This window comes from Poromitra crassiceps (genome assembly GCF_964638095.1).
Source record: "Poromitra crassiceps genome assembly, chromosome: 8".
In the NCBI taxonomy this organism is placed as follows: Eukaryota; Metazoa; Chordata; class Actinopteri; order Beryciformes; family Melamphaidae; genus Poromitra; species Poromitra crassiceps.
The window spans coordinates 8,950,734-8,966,805 of NC_139629.1; the positions used below are offsets into that span (position 1 = coordinate 8,950,734).

Genomic DNA, 16,072 nt, shown 5'->3' on the forward strand with positions numbered 1-16,072 from the left:
AATCCCCTTCTTAGATTAGGAGTAAATACAAGGAATCTGGGCCCGGATTAAGGTGTCCATAAAATAAAATCGGTTGCACAAAACACCCTTAAATCTTCTCCTTAAGGTTAAACATTTTAAAGAAAACATAAGCACAAGATCTAAGGGTGTTTTGTGCAGCCGATTCTATTTTATGGACACCTTAACTCGGACTCTAAGGAAAATCTTAATTTAAGGTACTTTGTGCAACCAGCCCCTGGTCTTTACTCTGATCTTTACAGTTTGTTTGTTTTTACTCTTTAATTATTGAGGGAGATTCTTCAAGTAGCGATTTGAACTGGCAACCTCCCAGTCTGAACTGGCAACCTCCCAGTCACTAGTCTGCTGGCTGAAACCGCCCCCAGTTCAGAGCAAACAGCATCAGTGTCTTCCAAAAACAAACCTTCTGTCTCCCAAACGTCGGCCTTTCAGCACTTTGATGAACATTTAGTTGAACTTCTTGTGGTCAGTCGTCTGTCATGGTCCAAGGTTCAAGGAGAACATTCCACTATGGTGAGATACAAGCTGAAGTGAGAGGTTTTTGCAGGACACTAGTGATGTTCACTAGTATGTCAATTAGCAGTGAGAGCTAACAACAGCAAAGCACTGGAGCTGGGATGAGTGCTGGAGATTGAATATTTTCCACATCAGAGGTTCTCAACAGTTTTGGCCTGTGACTCCCCAAAACAAAAAAACAATCTACTCACATACCTGTATGATGCCAAATGATGCTCAGAAATGTGCATATTAGAAATAAAAAAATAAAAATAAATAAAAAATCATCATGTGACCGCCTGGGAGGGTTTCAGGTTGAGAACCACGGCAGTGTACCATTTATAAGTCAGCACAACAAGTTATTTTCAAGAGTCCTGCTCCAGTTTAAGACCTGGACCCCTCCAGACTCATCCCAGAACCAATCCACTTAGCTTCCATCCCTCTGCCCCCGCCCCCCCCCCCCCCCCCCCCCCCAAACAGCAGTCATTATGTTATAGCATTCAACTCTGATGCGTCATCGCTGTCATCATCGCTGCCTCTGGCTTTGAGCTTCCTCCATGCCACATGATGCGACCTCTGAACTTTGACCTGTGCATTGTAATCCGGCACCTTTAGTCTGAAAGGGAGCCGACTGAGCTGCCAAATTGGTTTATTTTGTGTGTGCGTGTGTGTGTGTGTGTGTGTGTGTGTGTGTGTGTGTGTGTGTGTGTGTGTGTGTGTAGATATCAGTCTGATATGTAGAGTTTGTTTTTCTGCCTGTTACAGAGAGATCCACCTCAGCACAGTTTTAAATAGCGTATGATAAATCAGCAGTCGTAATGTTTACAGTAGATGTATAATCAGAGCATGGTGAGTCAGTGCAGGCCACGGTGAAGCGGCTCCGCCTCTCTGTTCAGACCAGACAAGGTTCGGAGAACACAGCGCTACACGTTCCACTGGATGTGTTTATCCACTCAGACTCCACGCAGTACAGAAGCTCGGGAGCTACTAAATCTAACCATGCCACCATAATACCCAGAGTGCCTTGCGCCACTGAAGAAAGACAAGCAGTCGGGGGTCGCCACGAGTCTGCACCTGCAGACCCGTGCGGGGAAAGACCCCCCCTCCCCCTCCCCCTCCCCCTCCCCCCAGCTCGGCTTTCTTCGGTGGCGCAAGGCACTCTGGGTATTATGGTGACATGGTTAGATTTAGTAGCTCCCACAGCTCCCTCTCTCTCTCTCTCTCTCTCTCTCTCTCACTCACTCACTCACTCACTCACTCACTCACTTACTCACACACACACGCACACACACACACACAGTTACTGTCATAGTTTGAGGTTTCTTTGTAACTTCCGTACTTTATATGGACAGATTTTACACTAAAGTTTCTGTTTGTTTGTTTGTTTGTTTACAATGTTTTTTACAGTGTTACATTGTAGTTTATTTAAAATCACAAAGATATATTGTCATTGGCTTGGTACTTTAAATCTGATGTTTAATTAAATTTTTGTGTATTTTTTTCAATTTACATTAGTAGATTTTAGTGATTTAAGTGTACCTTACCTTTAATTCAATTCAATTCAATTTGTTTATTTGTTCGATAGGGGACAGAACATTTAAAAAAAAAATGTAAATGCACGACAATTGCAGTCACAGGACTTTACATGACACTTACATCAAACATCACAAATCTACCTGTAGCTTGAAATAATCAAGGATAAGAACGGTGTCTTCACGGTGGCCCTTGGTCTGATGTGACATCACTATGTTAGAGTAACTATGTTGATCAACTTTATCCCAGTGAACTTGGACTCCATCGCTGCTGGTTGCTGCTCTGAGTCTGTCTGTGCGTTGCTAACTAACCAGCTGCATCCTGTTCTGCTTCTCTACGTGTACTGGAATGGCAAAGCTTCTGCGAGTTAACGTGCTAACAGCAAGCTAACGTGCTAACAACCTCTGCAAGCTAAGGTGCTAACAACTTCCGAATAGCTACCAGCCCGGCTGACTGCACTGGCACTCCCATCAGCCACTGCTCTACTCCCTTCACACCTCAGCATGGGCTGCTTCCTGAGAGAGAGAGAGAGAGAGAGGCAGCCACGACAGGGTCAATGTTCAGCTCCCTGTGTAGCGTAATAGAGTGGCTAACGGTGTGTTCACACGACAAAGGCAAAAAAAAGCTTCACATGCTCGAGTTTGGCTGCGTGAATTATTTGCCAAAGTTGGAAACTTTTACCTTGAGGGAACGGGCAGCTGAGGCGAATATCTTATTACTCGCACCGCATCATTTGCGCCGCCCGAGGTGAAACGACGTTTGCTCCCGTGTTTTTTTGCATTGACTGTATATGTAATGTCACCCGTAAAAGCGCCGGTTAGTCACGCCCTCTTCCGGGTTCCTGCATGGAACCTAGGAAGTGAATTTCACAATTAATTTTTCTATTGACATTTGGAGAAAGCAAGCGATTCAGCTACGAGATGAATCACGAGATCCCATATTGAGTGGGCCCAAAAACAAACAAACAAACACATTTTTTGTTGTTGTTTTGGTTGTGAGGAGGTGAATTGAGGTCAAGTTGAGATAAAGTAGAGGTAATAAATGTATGGTGACTTCTAAGAAGAAGCATATTGAAAGAGTGGGTCTCTCTCCATCCTCTTGGTAAGCATCCCTGCTGGTTGCCATGGTAACCCACCCCGCCTCCCGCTCACGTGGACACTGTCTGTGACCCTGGACCTCTGTGCCCATTGGTTAACCTCCTGTCTTCTCTTTTTCTCCTTTTTTTTTTCCTCCGGCTGGATCGCACCACGTCTCTCTCCTCCACTGCTTCGTTGGTGTTCTTCCTTTCATCTTCCCTCCAATTCCATTTTTTCCATTTATTTGAAATTTACTTCTTATTTTTTGTCACTTTTTTTTGTTTCTCAATCTCTTCTGGATCATCTTGAATTCCATCTGTGCTTTTTGGTTTCCTGGTTTGTTTACCTCTGTTCCCTTCTTCTCTGGTTCTGCCATGACACACTTCCTCTCTTGCTCTAATACTCTTCTTCTCTCCTCATTATTTTGTTCCGCCTGTTGTCTCTTGTCGTCTTTTCCTCTTTCTCCCCTTGACTTCATCGCTCTCTTCGACTCATCTCCCACCGTCCTCTTCCTCTCCTCCCTCTGCTTTGCTGTCCCTCCTGGTCATCCTTTCTTGGTAAATATTTCCCCTCTTTCCCCTTTTCTTTCCTTCTCTCCTCCTTCCTTCCCTCCCTCCCTCGTTCCCCCCTTCCCTCTCTCATGGGGGCGCCAGTCTTCTCTCTGTTCGGCGTATGACATCATCCAGTGCCGCCTGCGGCCGGTGCGCACCTCGGTTCAAGCGCTGGTCGCCTTGGAAACGCCGCGCACAGACAGCAAGCGGGGAGGAGCGAGCCCCGGCTCCGGGGCATCAGAGGCTCCCTCATTGGTCACTGCCACCACTCAAACCCCGCCTCCATCCTGGCAAATCTGGGACCTGATTTGCTCAAGCCTGTTGCACGTCTTCTGCCTACTTCTGCTGTTCGTGGCCTACAGCTGGAGCGAGATGACGTAACTGAAGCAACAGCGTCCTGTCAATCACCCGCCAGCCCCGCCCCCTTTCTGCAGTCTCCTCCTGCCTATTCTGCACTTATGCTGCATTCATGTCACGAAACAACCTGGCGAAACAACAGAAAACCATGATTGTATTTCTAGCTTTCATGATTAGTAGTTTTCGATTTCGTTTCTTCTAATCATTAACAAACATCACGAACAAAAGCAGTTGTGTCTTGCTATAGTGTTCTAAGAGTTGTGATCACAACATGACTTATGTGAAGGAAATCATTCATATGGATAATTTTATGAGAAATACTGTACATCATTCCCTACACTTGACTTCAGGTATTTCCTTGTTGGTGATGTCGACATTCACAAAGTAAGAGAAATCGCCAAAACCCAGAGTTTCCTAGTACTTTAAAACCAAAGTGAACACTGTTTAGAAGCCGGAAGCTCCTATGTACTGTACTGTACTGTACTGCAATGAACTGTACTGTACTGCAATGTACTGTACTGTACTGTACCTTCTGTCCGATAGGTTGAGGCGATGTCTCGTCATAGAGGCTGGGTTAGCTGGCTCAGCCTGGCTGGGGGCGTGGTCAGGGTGGGGTAAATCCCCCGTTCTATCCATTCGGCAAAGTTAGAATTTAGCTGCTAGCCCAGCCCAGGCAGACACGATCGGGGATTTAACCACCGCAGTAAACGCACATCTGAATAGACGTCTTGTGCTCTATAATCCCCACACCTGTAGTGTAGAGCCGCAGCACCGTCCTTTGGTGAGTCAGCCCATTGACATATATCGGCGGTTTTACCCCACTCGCGCGCCAGCCGCATGACATTTTGTGGGCGTTCCCACACATGCCGACTGTCTCTATATGACATGATTGCAGCATTTGCATGAGCCAACGCCCCTCTCCTCTCGCAGCCTCTCCCTCGCCTGTCCTCCTCTACTATCTGCCTCCCTGTTGGATTCACTCTTCTCGCCTCCAGTCAGGGAAAACGCCCACTCATAGAAGTGTTGTGTTTTTGCAATAAAAAGACACAGAACGTGTGCGGGGGACCTGGACCTACACGGAGCAGCAGTAGGTGACTTGAAGTCATCCACTCACTGGCGTCTCATCAGCAGGTCGCACAGCAGGGAGACTTTCTCTGCCCAGGACACAGGTGCTTTATTTAGAGGACCATATCACATTTGGGTCCTGGGCTGAAAAAGTGTAGGGTTGAATTCTTCTCTTGCTCACCGTCAGACCCATGGAAAACTGTCTGTGGTCCTGAATCACAGATCAACAAAACTCTCATCTTCAATCTGCTGACGCCTGTCAGGGAATGTTTTATAAAATGGTTGCCAATGGCTATGCGAGAGATACCACCATGTTGGATGAGCACAGTGACATTACTGCCTCTTCCCTGACAAAAACAAAGCAAATTTGGTAGCAGGGCGTTCAAATTATCCTCCAAAACATACTGTATATCCTAGCATAGGGCCACCAGCTGTTGGCATGGAGGAGATGATAACGTTGGTTTTGCTTTGGTTGTCACCACCAACCTTTTCCATTTACAAAGTGTATTATTGAACAACTTTTGTCAAGACAACATGGCGCTGTGTCCCTTGTACATGCACATGTGTAACTCCTCTCCAAACATTGCATCACGAATCTACTAGCAAGCACGTTTGGCGATCGAAGATCTGGCTGCATGAAAAAAAACTCGAAATCTCTAACAAGCAGCTACAGTAGAAAGCGAGAGCAGCTGAGTCAGCTTCTGTAGATCCATTCAGTAATGTTCTCAGTCAAAGTGAACAGTGTGATGAGGTGGATTTGTTTCCAAATGTAGGCTACTGTGACACAGTCAACTGTCTCTACTCTACAAAACACTGTGAGCTGTAGACGAAGAGTCAGCTCAGTTAACCTGAACAAACTGTTAGCTAGCTAGCTAGCCAACAAATATACTGAAAGTTAATGTTACAGTCGGGCTGGAAAATGAAAGATGACACTTTCACTATTTTAGATCACATCCCTGCTCATAGAGCTGAACAGTCACGTGACATCTTTTGCGGCGGAAGTGAGTTTCCCATTAATTTTCTCCATAGACATAAGTCCTTGTATAATGAGTTTTAAGGCTGGAACCAAGCCAACCCGTGACCTACTGAATCGTGAGTGACCATAAAACATTTCAGTTGGAGCAAAAATAAAAAATAACATCGGCAGATTTTTTTTTCTTTTTTCGATTCGACAGCTGTCAATCAATCTTATTGATGAATGCGAGACGAGCAGTCGAGTGGACCCAGGCAACTGCCTCGCAGCAGAGGGAGAAAGCAGTCCGCTAAATAATGTATCTTACCCGACAAATCTGAAAGCTACCGGTCACCTTTCAATAACTATGTTACAAACACAATATCATGTAAATACAGACTGCGTGCTCACTGGCTGGTTCACTGCACCCAGCCCCACAGCAGAGAACCGTCTGGCGTTTCCCTCGGGTGGACAGCCTCCTCCTAGCCGAGAGTTAACGAGCCAATTACATGTCCTTTGCATCTACATCAAATGAAGACATTACTGTTTGTTTTATTTTTCATGTTGCATACTTATTGGCTAAGTATATTACCATTTATGGGCTAGCAGGCATTAGCAAGTCTGCCCATGTAGGCAGCCATGTTGCCTGCTTGGGAATCCTGCTTCTTCTCCCTCATCCCAGACATGCCTACTTTCAACAGTCAAATCAAACTCCTCCACACGCTATCTCCCGCCTCTCTAGCCTGTTTCACTCGAAATACGTCACGATAAGGAGTCACATACTGTGTTATAGGGCATTTCAGCTCCACTTTAAGATGCTAAAGCTAGTAAGCTAGCTAAACAGAAAATCTATTGGATGTATCAGCAGTAAAATGCTCAGTTCACAACAGCACAGACATCTACAGAAATACATAGCCGGAGTTTCCCTTTTTTCTTCAGGAAAGTACTTCCAGTATGTATTTGCTTCGTACATTACAATGGCTCGTAATTTAATGTTATTATTTCGTAATGTGGTGAATGCACGAGTCACAACATGTACATAAGAGTACATTCGAATGTGTATTTGGTGACATAATGGGGGTAGGCTAGCCCAATACCGCAGACTACCAGTCATTTTGTGCTAAGCTAACTAGCAGGAGGGCGCGTAATGACTTTTCTACTGCACGCACAGGGAAGAGAAGGGCATCCATCTTCTCGTCTTATGATCGAGAATATGGCAAATATGGCAAATCTCCCAAAATTGCCATGTTCCTTTAACACACACACTACAAAGTTGGTGTTCAGGGAAGCTAACATGACCCAGAATGAAGGATCGTCTCAGTTATTTCTGTTCATTCCAGAAATATCACAATACAGTTTAATAAGCTTCATCTGCATCATATACAAATACAGTATGATTCCATTTAAAAGGTTGTGGTTGTTGTTGTTGAAAGTAACTACAGTTACCCAAGACCACAGTGACTGATCAAGCATGCTTCCATCCTGAGTGGATTTGTTCATCATTCCACCTCCCGCCCAACACATACAGTGATGCCCTGTTCCATTTGTACTCGGAAGTAGAAATCTCACGGTTCAAAGGTCACGAGCGCACGAGAGCCCCGATCCCGGGGGAGCCTCACCAGCCCTGATCTCAAAATACAAGATGGCAGGTCTGCGCTTCAACAGTAGTGTCAGTTGTAGTAAATATTGTTTATTTGCTACATTATGCGCAAAATACCGCGAAATGTGTTGTTATCAACTGTTATAGCTAACAATGGCTACTAGCCTAGCTAGAGCTAACCTGGCTGGTTTCCCGAATGTTTTTAATGGAACGCAGTGAACTCGGGTGCGACGTCACTCAACTGGGCTATCCCTAGTTCCCAATACAAATGGAATGGAACATAATACACCTTTTAACTAGTTTTAACTTTTAATGTGGTACTTTGATGTGGTAGGGAGAAAATGCAAGCCATATTTCATTAGTTTGATTATTTGAATTGTTTCAGGTTATTAGAAGTAATTTAGAGTATTCATTTGTTTTAATCATATTTTAAACTTACAAAAGTATTGTGTTTGAGTGCTGTGATGTTTTGAAACTGCAGAAAAATGTGGAGTTTGTGTATTTATTTTGGTTTTCATAAGTTCTCCTCTTCAAGCGCCCAGATGTGGACGATACTGGCTACAAATTACTTATTTTATTTCACAACAGCCAACTATACTGTATCTTGATATGCAAAGTGACTGGAGAACATTGAAGGGCTATTAGACACTAGATGAATGATATTGTATAAGGTTATTAGTCTTCTTAAGCCATTTATCTTTGAGGGTTTGATACATAGGCGATTACAGTAGCACTGCTCTCTCTGTAATGCTGAATGGGATTTAAAACGTTGAGGAAAGTCAACACTTGCCACGCCCACTGCACGTAACTAACACCTGCCTGCCACCGGTCTGCAGGAAAATCCACAGAAATTCTTCAAGTACCGTAAATTCCGGACTATAAGCCGCGGCTTTTTCCCCATTTTTTGGCCCCTGCGGCTTATATAACGGTGCGGCTTATCTATGGATTTTTTCAGAAAAAATAAAAATAAAAAACGGAATTCTCTCTTCTTTAGCACTCTTTCTAACTATAAATCCACTTCTGTTTTAATTTCCTCTCTTGCCCTCTTTTCACCACACCGCGGACACTGTGTGCACTGTAAAAAAAAACACAGGTGGTGTTGTGTTATGTTGTTTTGTTGAAATGTTAATAAATGGGAGCTTCCTCAAACAGCCATCTCTTTCCCGACAATCCCCTCTGTGCACGAACCCTTACATATGGTAATTAAACATTAAAAAAAAAAAAAAAAAAAAAAAAACATTAAAACACCCGCGGCTTATAGTCCGGTGCGGCTTATCTATGTAACAAACAGGCAATTTTGCTGCTGCGGCTTATACTCCGGTGCGGCTTATAGTACGGAAATTACGGTAGTAGTAGTATTTTTATTGTCATTGCATAAAAAGATTTTACAACAAAATTGCAAACTCCCCGTCGTGCAACTGTGCAAGTGTAATTTTCTTTGGTATTTAATTTGACTCATTTTGATTATGTGTATGGAAATAACAATTGCCTTGTGTAGATTATGCATGGGACGCCAATGTTCAAGACGTTGACTCTGTCGTGCTGATTTAACAGCATCAACACTATTTTCTGTGACTACGGACTTCATGATTTAGTCATTCAAATTCTGTGCATTAAGCACAAATATTACACTCAATTGCCGTCGGATTTGCTGGCACATTATCTGCACAAATTCAGCATATTGTTTTGTTTTCTTTAACTCTTTCAGTGCTGACGTGGATGGATTTTGCGTGTCGGTGGGTGGGGGGGGGGGGGGGATTTTTATGACTTGTGTATGATATTTGACAGTGTGACAGACTGAGGTAATAAATGCAGTTTAGGGACCTTGTTTGCTCTTTCACAGTGTTGTTGCGATGTGACGTCTGAGGTATTCACATACTGTACACAGGCAAGCATGCAGACATACACACTCAGACCAAGTTACACCACACAATAAGAAATGTTGCCTAAAGTCCTGTGCTGCGCTTCTCTCCTCATCTGCCTCTTCTGGTCCTGCGCTCCCTCCCTCCTCCTCCATCCCCTCTCCCTGTTCCCATCTCCCCCTCCACTCTGTGGGCCTCTCTCTCCCTCCTCCCGGCTCCGTTTTCCCAGGACAAGCTGTGTCTTCCGCACCACATCCTGGAGGAGAAGGGGATGGTGAAGGTGAGCATCACGGTGCAGGCCCTGTTGGACGAGACCTGCACCAAGCAGGCGCTGTTCACGTGAGGAGAGGAGAGGAGGGGAGAGAGACGGAGCAAACAACTCTCACTCACAAACCTGACTCCAGATGTTTCCTTCTGCTGTCACGCCTCCAGGGCCATTTTGCATCCTTCCTAGTAAGGGAGTGCTTTAAATTTAACGAGGGATGCAAAATGGAGCGATTGAACTAAACCCATTTGAAGTGGATTTCATGACTTGTCCATCAGAGGGGCCTGAGGCTGGATGAAGAAGGATGATGGCCTCTTCCTCGTTAGCAGGGCATCAGATTCACTGCTTTGTCACAGTGTGGATTATGCATAATTAAGATTCACTATTTTACCAGTCAGGCAGATTTGAGAAATAGAACAGAGCCTCCAGACTCCAAACTGGCTGCTAGAATTGTGAAAGCCAAAATCTATGAATCTTTGGCAGGTTGCAGTGATTTCCCATCATGGACCATGTGTTATCTGTAGATTCTTGGGGGTAAATGAGGAAAAAGCGCAGTGAACGTGCTCCTCTTCCCTCTCCTTAACACTAGAAAGGCCAACAAACTGCTGAAGGGCGTAAACACAATTCCACCTACTGTTGTGTGACTTTGACAAAATATTGCTTGTTGCCGCAGAAAAGGGATAAAGGGGCATTTTGAAACGAGATTGAATTCTAAAATTCAAAGCAGCAGTCAGTTGACTGGCTTCTCTTTTCCAGTGTTAAATCTGAACAAACTGTCCACTGGACTTTTATCTTGGCACAGGAGGAGCTGCAGGATTGTCCTGAACGTGCAAACTCTGCCAGTCTTCCACTCCATCACACTCTCTCTGCCAGTCTTCCACTCCATCACACTCTCTCTGCAAGTCTTCCACTCCATCACACTCTCTCTGCAAGTCTTCCACTCCATCACACTCTCTCTGCAAGTCTTCCACTCCATCACACTCTCTCTGCAAGTCTTCCACTCCATCACACTCTCTCTGCAAGTCTTCCACTCCATCACACTCTCTCTGCCAGTCTTCCACTCCATCACACTCTCTCTGCAAGTCTTCCACTCCATCACACTCTCTCTGCAAGTCTTCCACTCCATCACACTCTCTCTGCAAGTCTTCCACTCCATCACACTCTCTCTGCAAGTCTTCCACTCCATCACATTCTCTCTGCAAGTCTTCCACTCCATCACACTCTCTCTGCCAGTCTTCCACTCCATCACACTCTCTCTGCCAGTCTTCCACTCCATGCACACTTGAGCACAAATATAGATGATTTCAGAAAGGAAGCCTCTCACCAGGTATCAGGTTTCTCTCTACCCAGGTTTCAGGTAGTGTTACTGGACTGTGTGAGTATTTGACTTCCACTCGTGTTAATAACACTATAAATGTGTGTTATTATAACTTCTAACTTCTTAATAACACTATAAATGTGTGTTATTATAACTTATAAATGCCATTTACTGCTCTCAGCACTCTGAAGAGGAGAACACTACCAAAATGCTATCGTCTTAAAGTAGTGGGAGACAACTTTTGACTACATTTCTTATTTAAACATACAGGTATTTATGATATAATGATAAGCCAAGATAGGTGTTTTGGGGTTGTTGTATACATTCAAAAAGAAATATCCCAAAAATATTTTTCTCTAATATATTTTAGGTATAATTCTGTATATTTTATAATGTTTTACCATGGCTTTTTGTGGCGCTCTTTGCATGTCCCTACACTAGGTTTGTGTCAGTGTTTATCGATCACAGCGGGGACACTAATCCATATTTAACGAGCCTCTCAGATTTATACTGGTCAAGAAAAGCTGATCCTTCTTTTTTCTTTTTTTGATTATTTGCCTACAATATTTGTTGTAGTTGTTGAGGAAGGGCAGGTTACATCATCGGCATTCATACCGACAACCCTCTGGTCAAAAGGCAGGTTTGTGAACTGAAGGTTGTTGGTTTGACACCAGCACCAGCTGGGGAGAACATGATGAATGACTCAAACAAGAGATTTTCCTTGTCAAACCAGTAAAAACATTATGAACGACTCAAACAAGAGATGTTCCTTGGCAAACCAGTAAAAATCTGGCCAGTAGATCTGGCTCATTTAAAGAAGACTTCTGTGTTCATGCAGCATCATAAGGAAGAGTGCTTCAGCCCCCCACCCCATACTAAATCAATTCTTAGTTGACCAATAACAGAAGGATGTGGTCAAATATTTGAATATCTGGTATTTTTCTGAGATCGATCTATATTGTATATACTGTTGTGATAAAAAGAGACCGAAATAATTTGTTGTTAAAACCAATCATTTAAATTAAAATTCTTGACTAACAAGCTATCAACTGATTGGAGCAATAAACCCAGAGGGGGCGTCATTACTTCACTGACCTTTGACCATATTTTAAATGCAAATATGCTTGCTTTCTATACTGTGAGGCACTTGATAAATATTGGAGTTGTGTTTTTAATTTTTGTCATTTGTTTTAGGATGGAGAGGATGTTGTGAGTGAGTGTGTGATCTGGTGTAGCCACACGGCTCAGAGGTCTGGAGAAATCCTCATAACCTGTGGGATAGCAAGACTTCACTGCACAGGCCGCTCTGATTGGCTCTGGGTTTGAAATTAGATTCTCGAGCTTTAAACAGGCTGTTGCTGTGGCAACATTATCGCTAGCTAGCTAAACTACACCAGAACGCTCGGATCTGTCTTACTGCAAAGTCATTTCAGTGGCTTTCCAGAAACAACTGACTAAAAAAAATCAAACTCCACGCAGTATCACACCAATTTTGTTTTGCTAGCTAGCTAACTGTGCAATTTCCAATTGTTCCTACGAACAAGTGAGCAGCAGTGCTCCTCCCATAGCCCCGCCCACTGCCCATAGCTCCACCCAGTGAAATCTGAATGGTGACAGCTCAGAGTCTCCGCCCCTTTTCTAACCAACTACTGGGTTTAAATTCCTCCAGACCGTCATTTGAGACAGAGGTGTGTGGCTACACAAGGTGTGTGTGTGTGTGTGTGTGTGTGTGTGTGTGTGCACATGCGTGACTCAGGGTCGCTGTGGGTTTACTACACTGTTAATGCTTCATTCCATAGCCTGCTACGTCAACAGTATTGTGTGTGTGTGTGTGTAAAGTTGGGTCCTGTTAAAAGGGGAGGCGACGGTTGGCCTTTTGAATTTTGTGGTGATGCTGAGCAGCCACCTTGGGGCATTAAGTCATCATGTATGGTCATTATCGACCTTCACAGTCAACTAGGAAGTGAAACAACATTGATATAAGCTCCAGTGGCCTGTAAGTGACAAACACAAAGTCACATCTTCATGATAGAGTTAGCAAGTCAGCAGAGCAGAATTGTATCAGAAACATCTCGTGAAGAGCAAATGCAGAGGTAGATCACCATGATAATCAAATTGGTCATGTGCTTTGTTTGAGAATTCAGCTTTTTAGCTGTCGTAGCTAACTATGACTGTACTGAGACTCCAGGGTGCAGAGAAGGCGAGTTTTGACTGTCAGAACTCTTCAGCATCTGAGTCATGGTATTGATTGGTATTCATGAACAAATCTTAGATCAGTCACGTTTTGCTGTGGGACAGTAAAAATCCTACTTATTGCCCCCCTTTAAAAACCAAACTTCTGGTCCAGTAAAAATTTGGTTCAATGTCTCACAAATGTTGACCTTTCTAAAGTTTGAATGGAGTCTCTAGCTTAAAGTATAAAAGAGTTCAAAGTGACCATGGTTTGAACAGTCCTGCCATAGACGTCCATTGTAAAAAGGCTAAAAGGGCATTTTGGTATATTTAGGTGATTTTCAAAACTTTCCCCTAGTAGGATTTCTTGGGACTTCCACCAGAACATATTGAGGAGACAAATTCTATTGAGTTTGCTTCTGTTGCGATTAGTGAGACGTTGACCCAAATGTTGGTGTAAAACGCCTGGACTATTCATGCAGGTGTGTGTGTGTGTTCGTTCGTTGTCCTGCTTCTCTTAATGCCATAGAGACCCACAGTGTCTGACACTCTGAGCTTTTTCTCTCTACATACAGTATGATGCAGCTTGCTATCCAAAGCTTAAGCTAAAGAGTCAGCAGTCGCAATGAGGTTTTCACTGGATGGATTTAACAGTTGCCAAAACAAACATTTTCTACCACCTCTTGTGAGAGAACTAAATGATTTATTTAAATGTATAGCCTGTCTGTGTACATATGATTACTGTAGTTTATCACAAGGATTTTACCTATCATTGTTTGAATTGTGACTATATTTTAGATTTTTGATGAGAAGTGACAAGTCTCATAACTTGAAGCTGGTTTGTGCAGGTCGGTTTTGTTTTTGGAGAGTAGCTTATTTGTCTGTTTCCTCACGTTCTATATGAACTCACATCACCAGGCTTTAAAATCAAATGCTGAATAATCCAGTTCTGACTGCCACAATAACCTGTATATCATTTAAATTCATGTTCACCTATGAATGTTCACCTATTTCAACACTGCATGGCTTGATCAAGAAATAACAGTGTAACAGTTTAAATTGGTTACATTTTAAAAAAGTGTTTAAAGAAAAAAAACAATCTGATTAGTTAGACCGCACTGTTTTCTGTCAATAACTATTATTTGTCCTCTTAACAGCAACATTTACATGACACAATGTTATTTTGCAGCCTGTCTTCCTTTCGTTTCTAACATTTCCTTTAGGAAAGAAAGCTGAGCTGCACTGTTAATCACGTGTAATTGTTGTATATTGCGATTTCAGTTTCCACAATTGACCATTTTTGTAAGCTTGGAGTTTTTTTTATGTGGATGTAATTATATAGGGATACTGAGCATCAAAATTTGACGTCTAGCTAAACTGATATATTTTCTATATTTTTAAATCTCTTTAAATTTCAAAATGTCTCAATTAAAAATAAAATTAAAATAGCACTGCACAAGCATAAAGTAACAAACATTTGAATTCTGTTAAAAAGGGGGTGGGAGAGGGTAACACTACTATTCCAAACTGACTGGAATATTTGTATATTTGCAATATTGAAACATTAATATAATTTTGTAATGTCATAATATTCATAATAATCGCTATTGTAATACTGAACAAACTAAGAGAAATATGTTTAAGCCATGTTGGTGCAGCTGTAAGAGAGGAGACTGAAGCAGGATCAGATGTAAAGGTTGTAGTTTAGTTGGTGAAAGGCTTGAGTTAGAACTCTGGAGGTAAGGGAACCCCATGATTTAAATTAGGCCTGTTTATAATTTACATAAGACACATTTCAATTCCTCAATATAATTATAGATTTGACACAAACGGAATGCACAGTTCTTAGTTTTCCACTTTAAGGCCAAAAACACAAGTACTGTACTCACTGTAAGAGGAAAATAAAACCAAACTGCTGGCCTGACGTAATCTGCACTTTAAACGTATATATTTATATATTTTTTGTTTTGGCAACTGGGAGAATCTGAAAAGGACTGGCTTCTAATATGAACTGAGATCAGATCGTACTGAACAAATTTATAATCTGAACTGAGATCAGATCGTACTGAACAGACTTCACTCGGATGTAAATGGTGTAAATGTGGTGCCTGCTGAGCGCTAGCAGTGTTGTTTTTCTAGTTTCCACTTGTGTAAATAGTCCAGAAGCAGCCTGGAGCCACCGTTTTGTACTTTTCTGACAGGGAGATGTATTTTTATGTGATTCTGTTCAGCGTTGTTGAAATGTGGATGTAACATACCCTTTTGTACTTCTTTGTGTACCTTTGTGTAATTTGTTGTACAGCAACTCAGATTTACATGCATGAAATGTTCCTTTAATGTCTCCTTAACTGCTGTGAATACTGTATATATACTGTACTTCATCACTTTCTCAGTAAAGACCTCGTCTGTACAGTGTCTTTTCTTTGGTTGACATAGATTTTACCAAATCTTATAATAAATAAAAAAAGGTCTGTCTGAAGGCATTTATTTGTTTCTGACTCTGGGAAAAACAGTATTATTCCCCAAAACTACTGTATCTCTGAACTATCTCCTTAACTAAATCACACACATTTGAGTCATTCTATGTGATATATCTCATTTTGATAACTAATGAAATCCCTAATTGTTTTTTCACTTCCATTCATTGAGCCTGTGTTTTTATTTATTTCATTGCATGTTTTATTTATATCATCGAGTTATTTATTTATTTCATTGTATTTCATATTGAATTTTTGGGCCAATAGTCTTCCATACCCTGGGGAGGCCCGCCTGAAAATGCCAGGAGGCTGATGTCAAAACAAAAGGCGC

General features: G+C 42.5%; 1 protein-coding gene across 2 annotated transcripts in view; it reads left to right on the forward strand.

Annotated features, from left to right (window-relative positions):
* The window catches only part of lrch1 (leucine-rich repeats and calponin homology (CH) domain containing 1), a 121,747-nt gene extending 110,949 nt beyond the window's left edge, over positions 1-10,798 (forward strand). For both annotated transcript variants that reach the window (XM_083642109.1, XM_083642110.1), the window contains exon 19: positions 9,739-10,798. In XM_083642109.1, coding sequence (XP_083498235.1) covers positions 9,739-9,852 — 114 coding nt within the window. In that variant the 3' untranslated portion in view covers positions 9,853-10,798. The remainder of the gene's footprint in view (positions 1-9,738) is intronic.
* Positions 10,799-16,072: the final 5,274 nt, after the last annotated feature.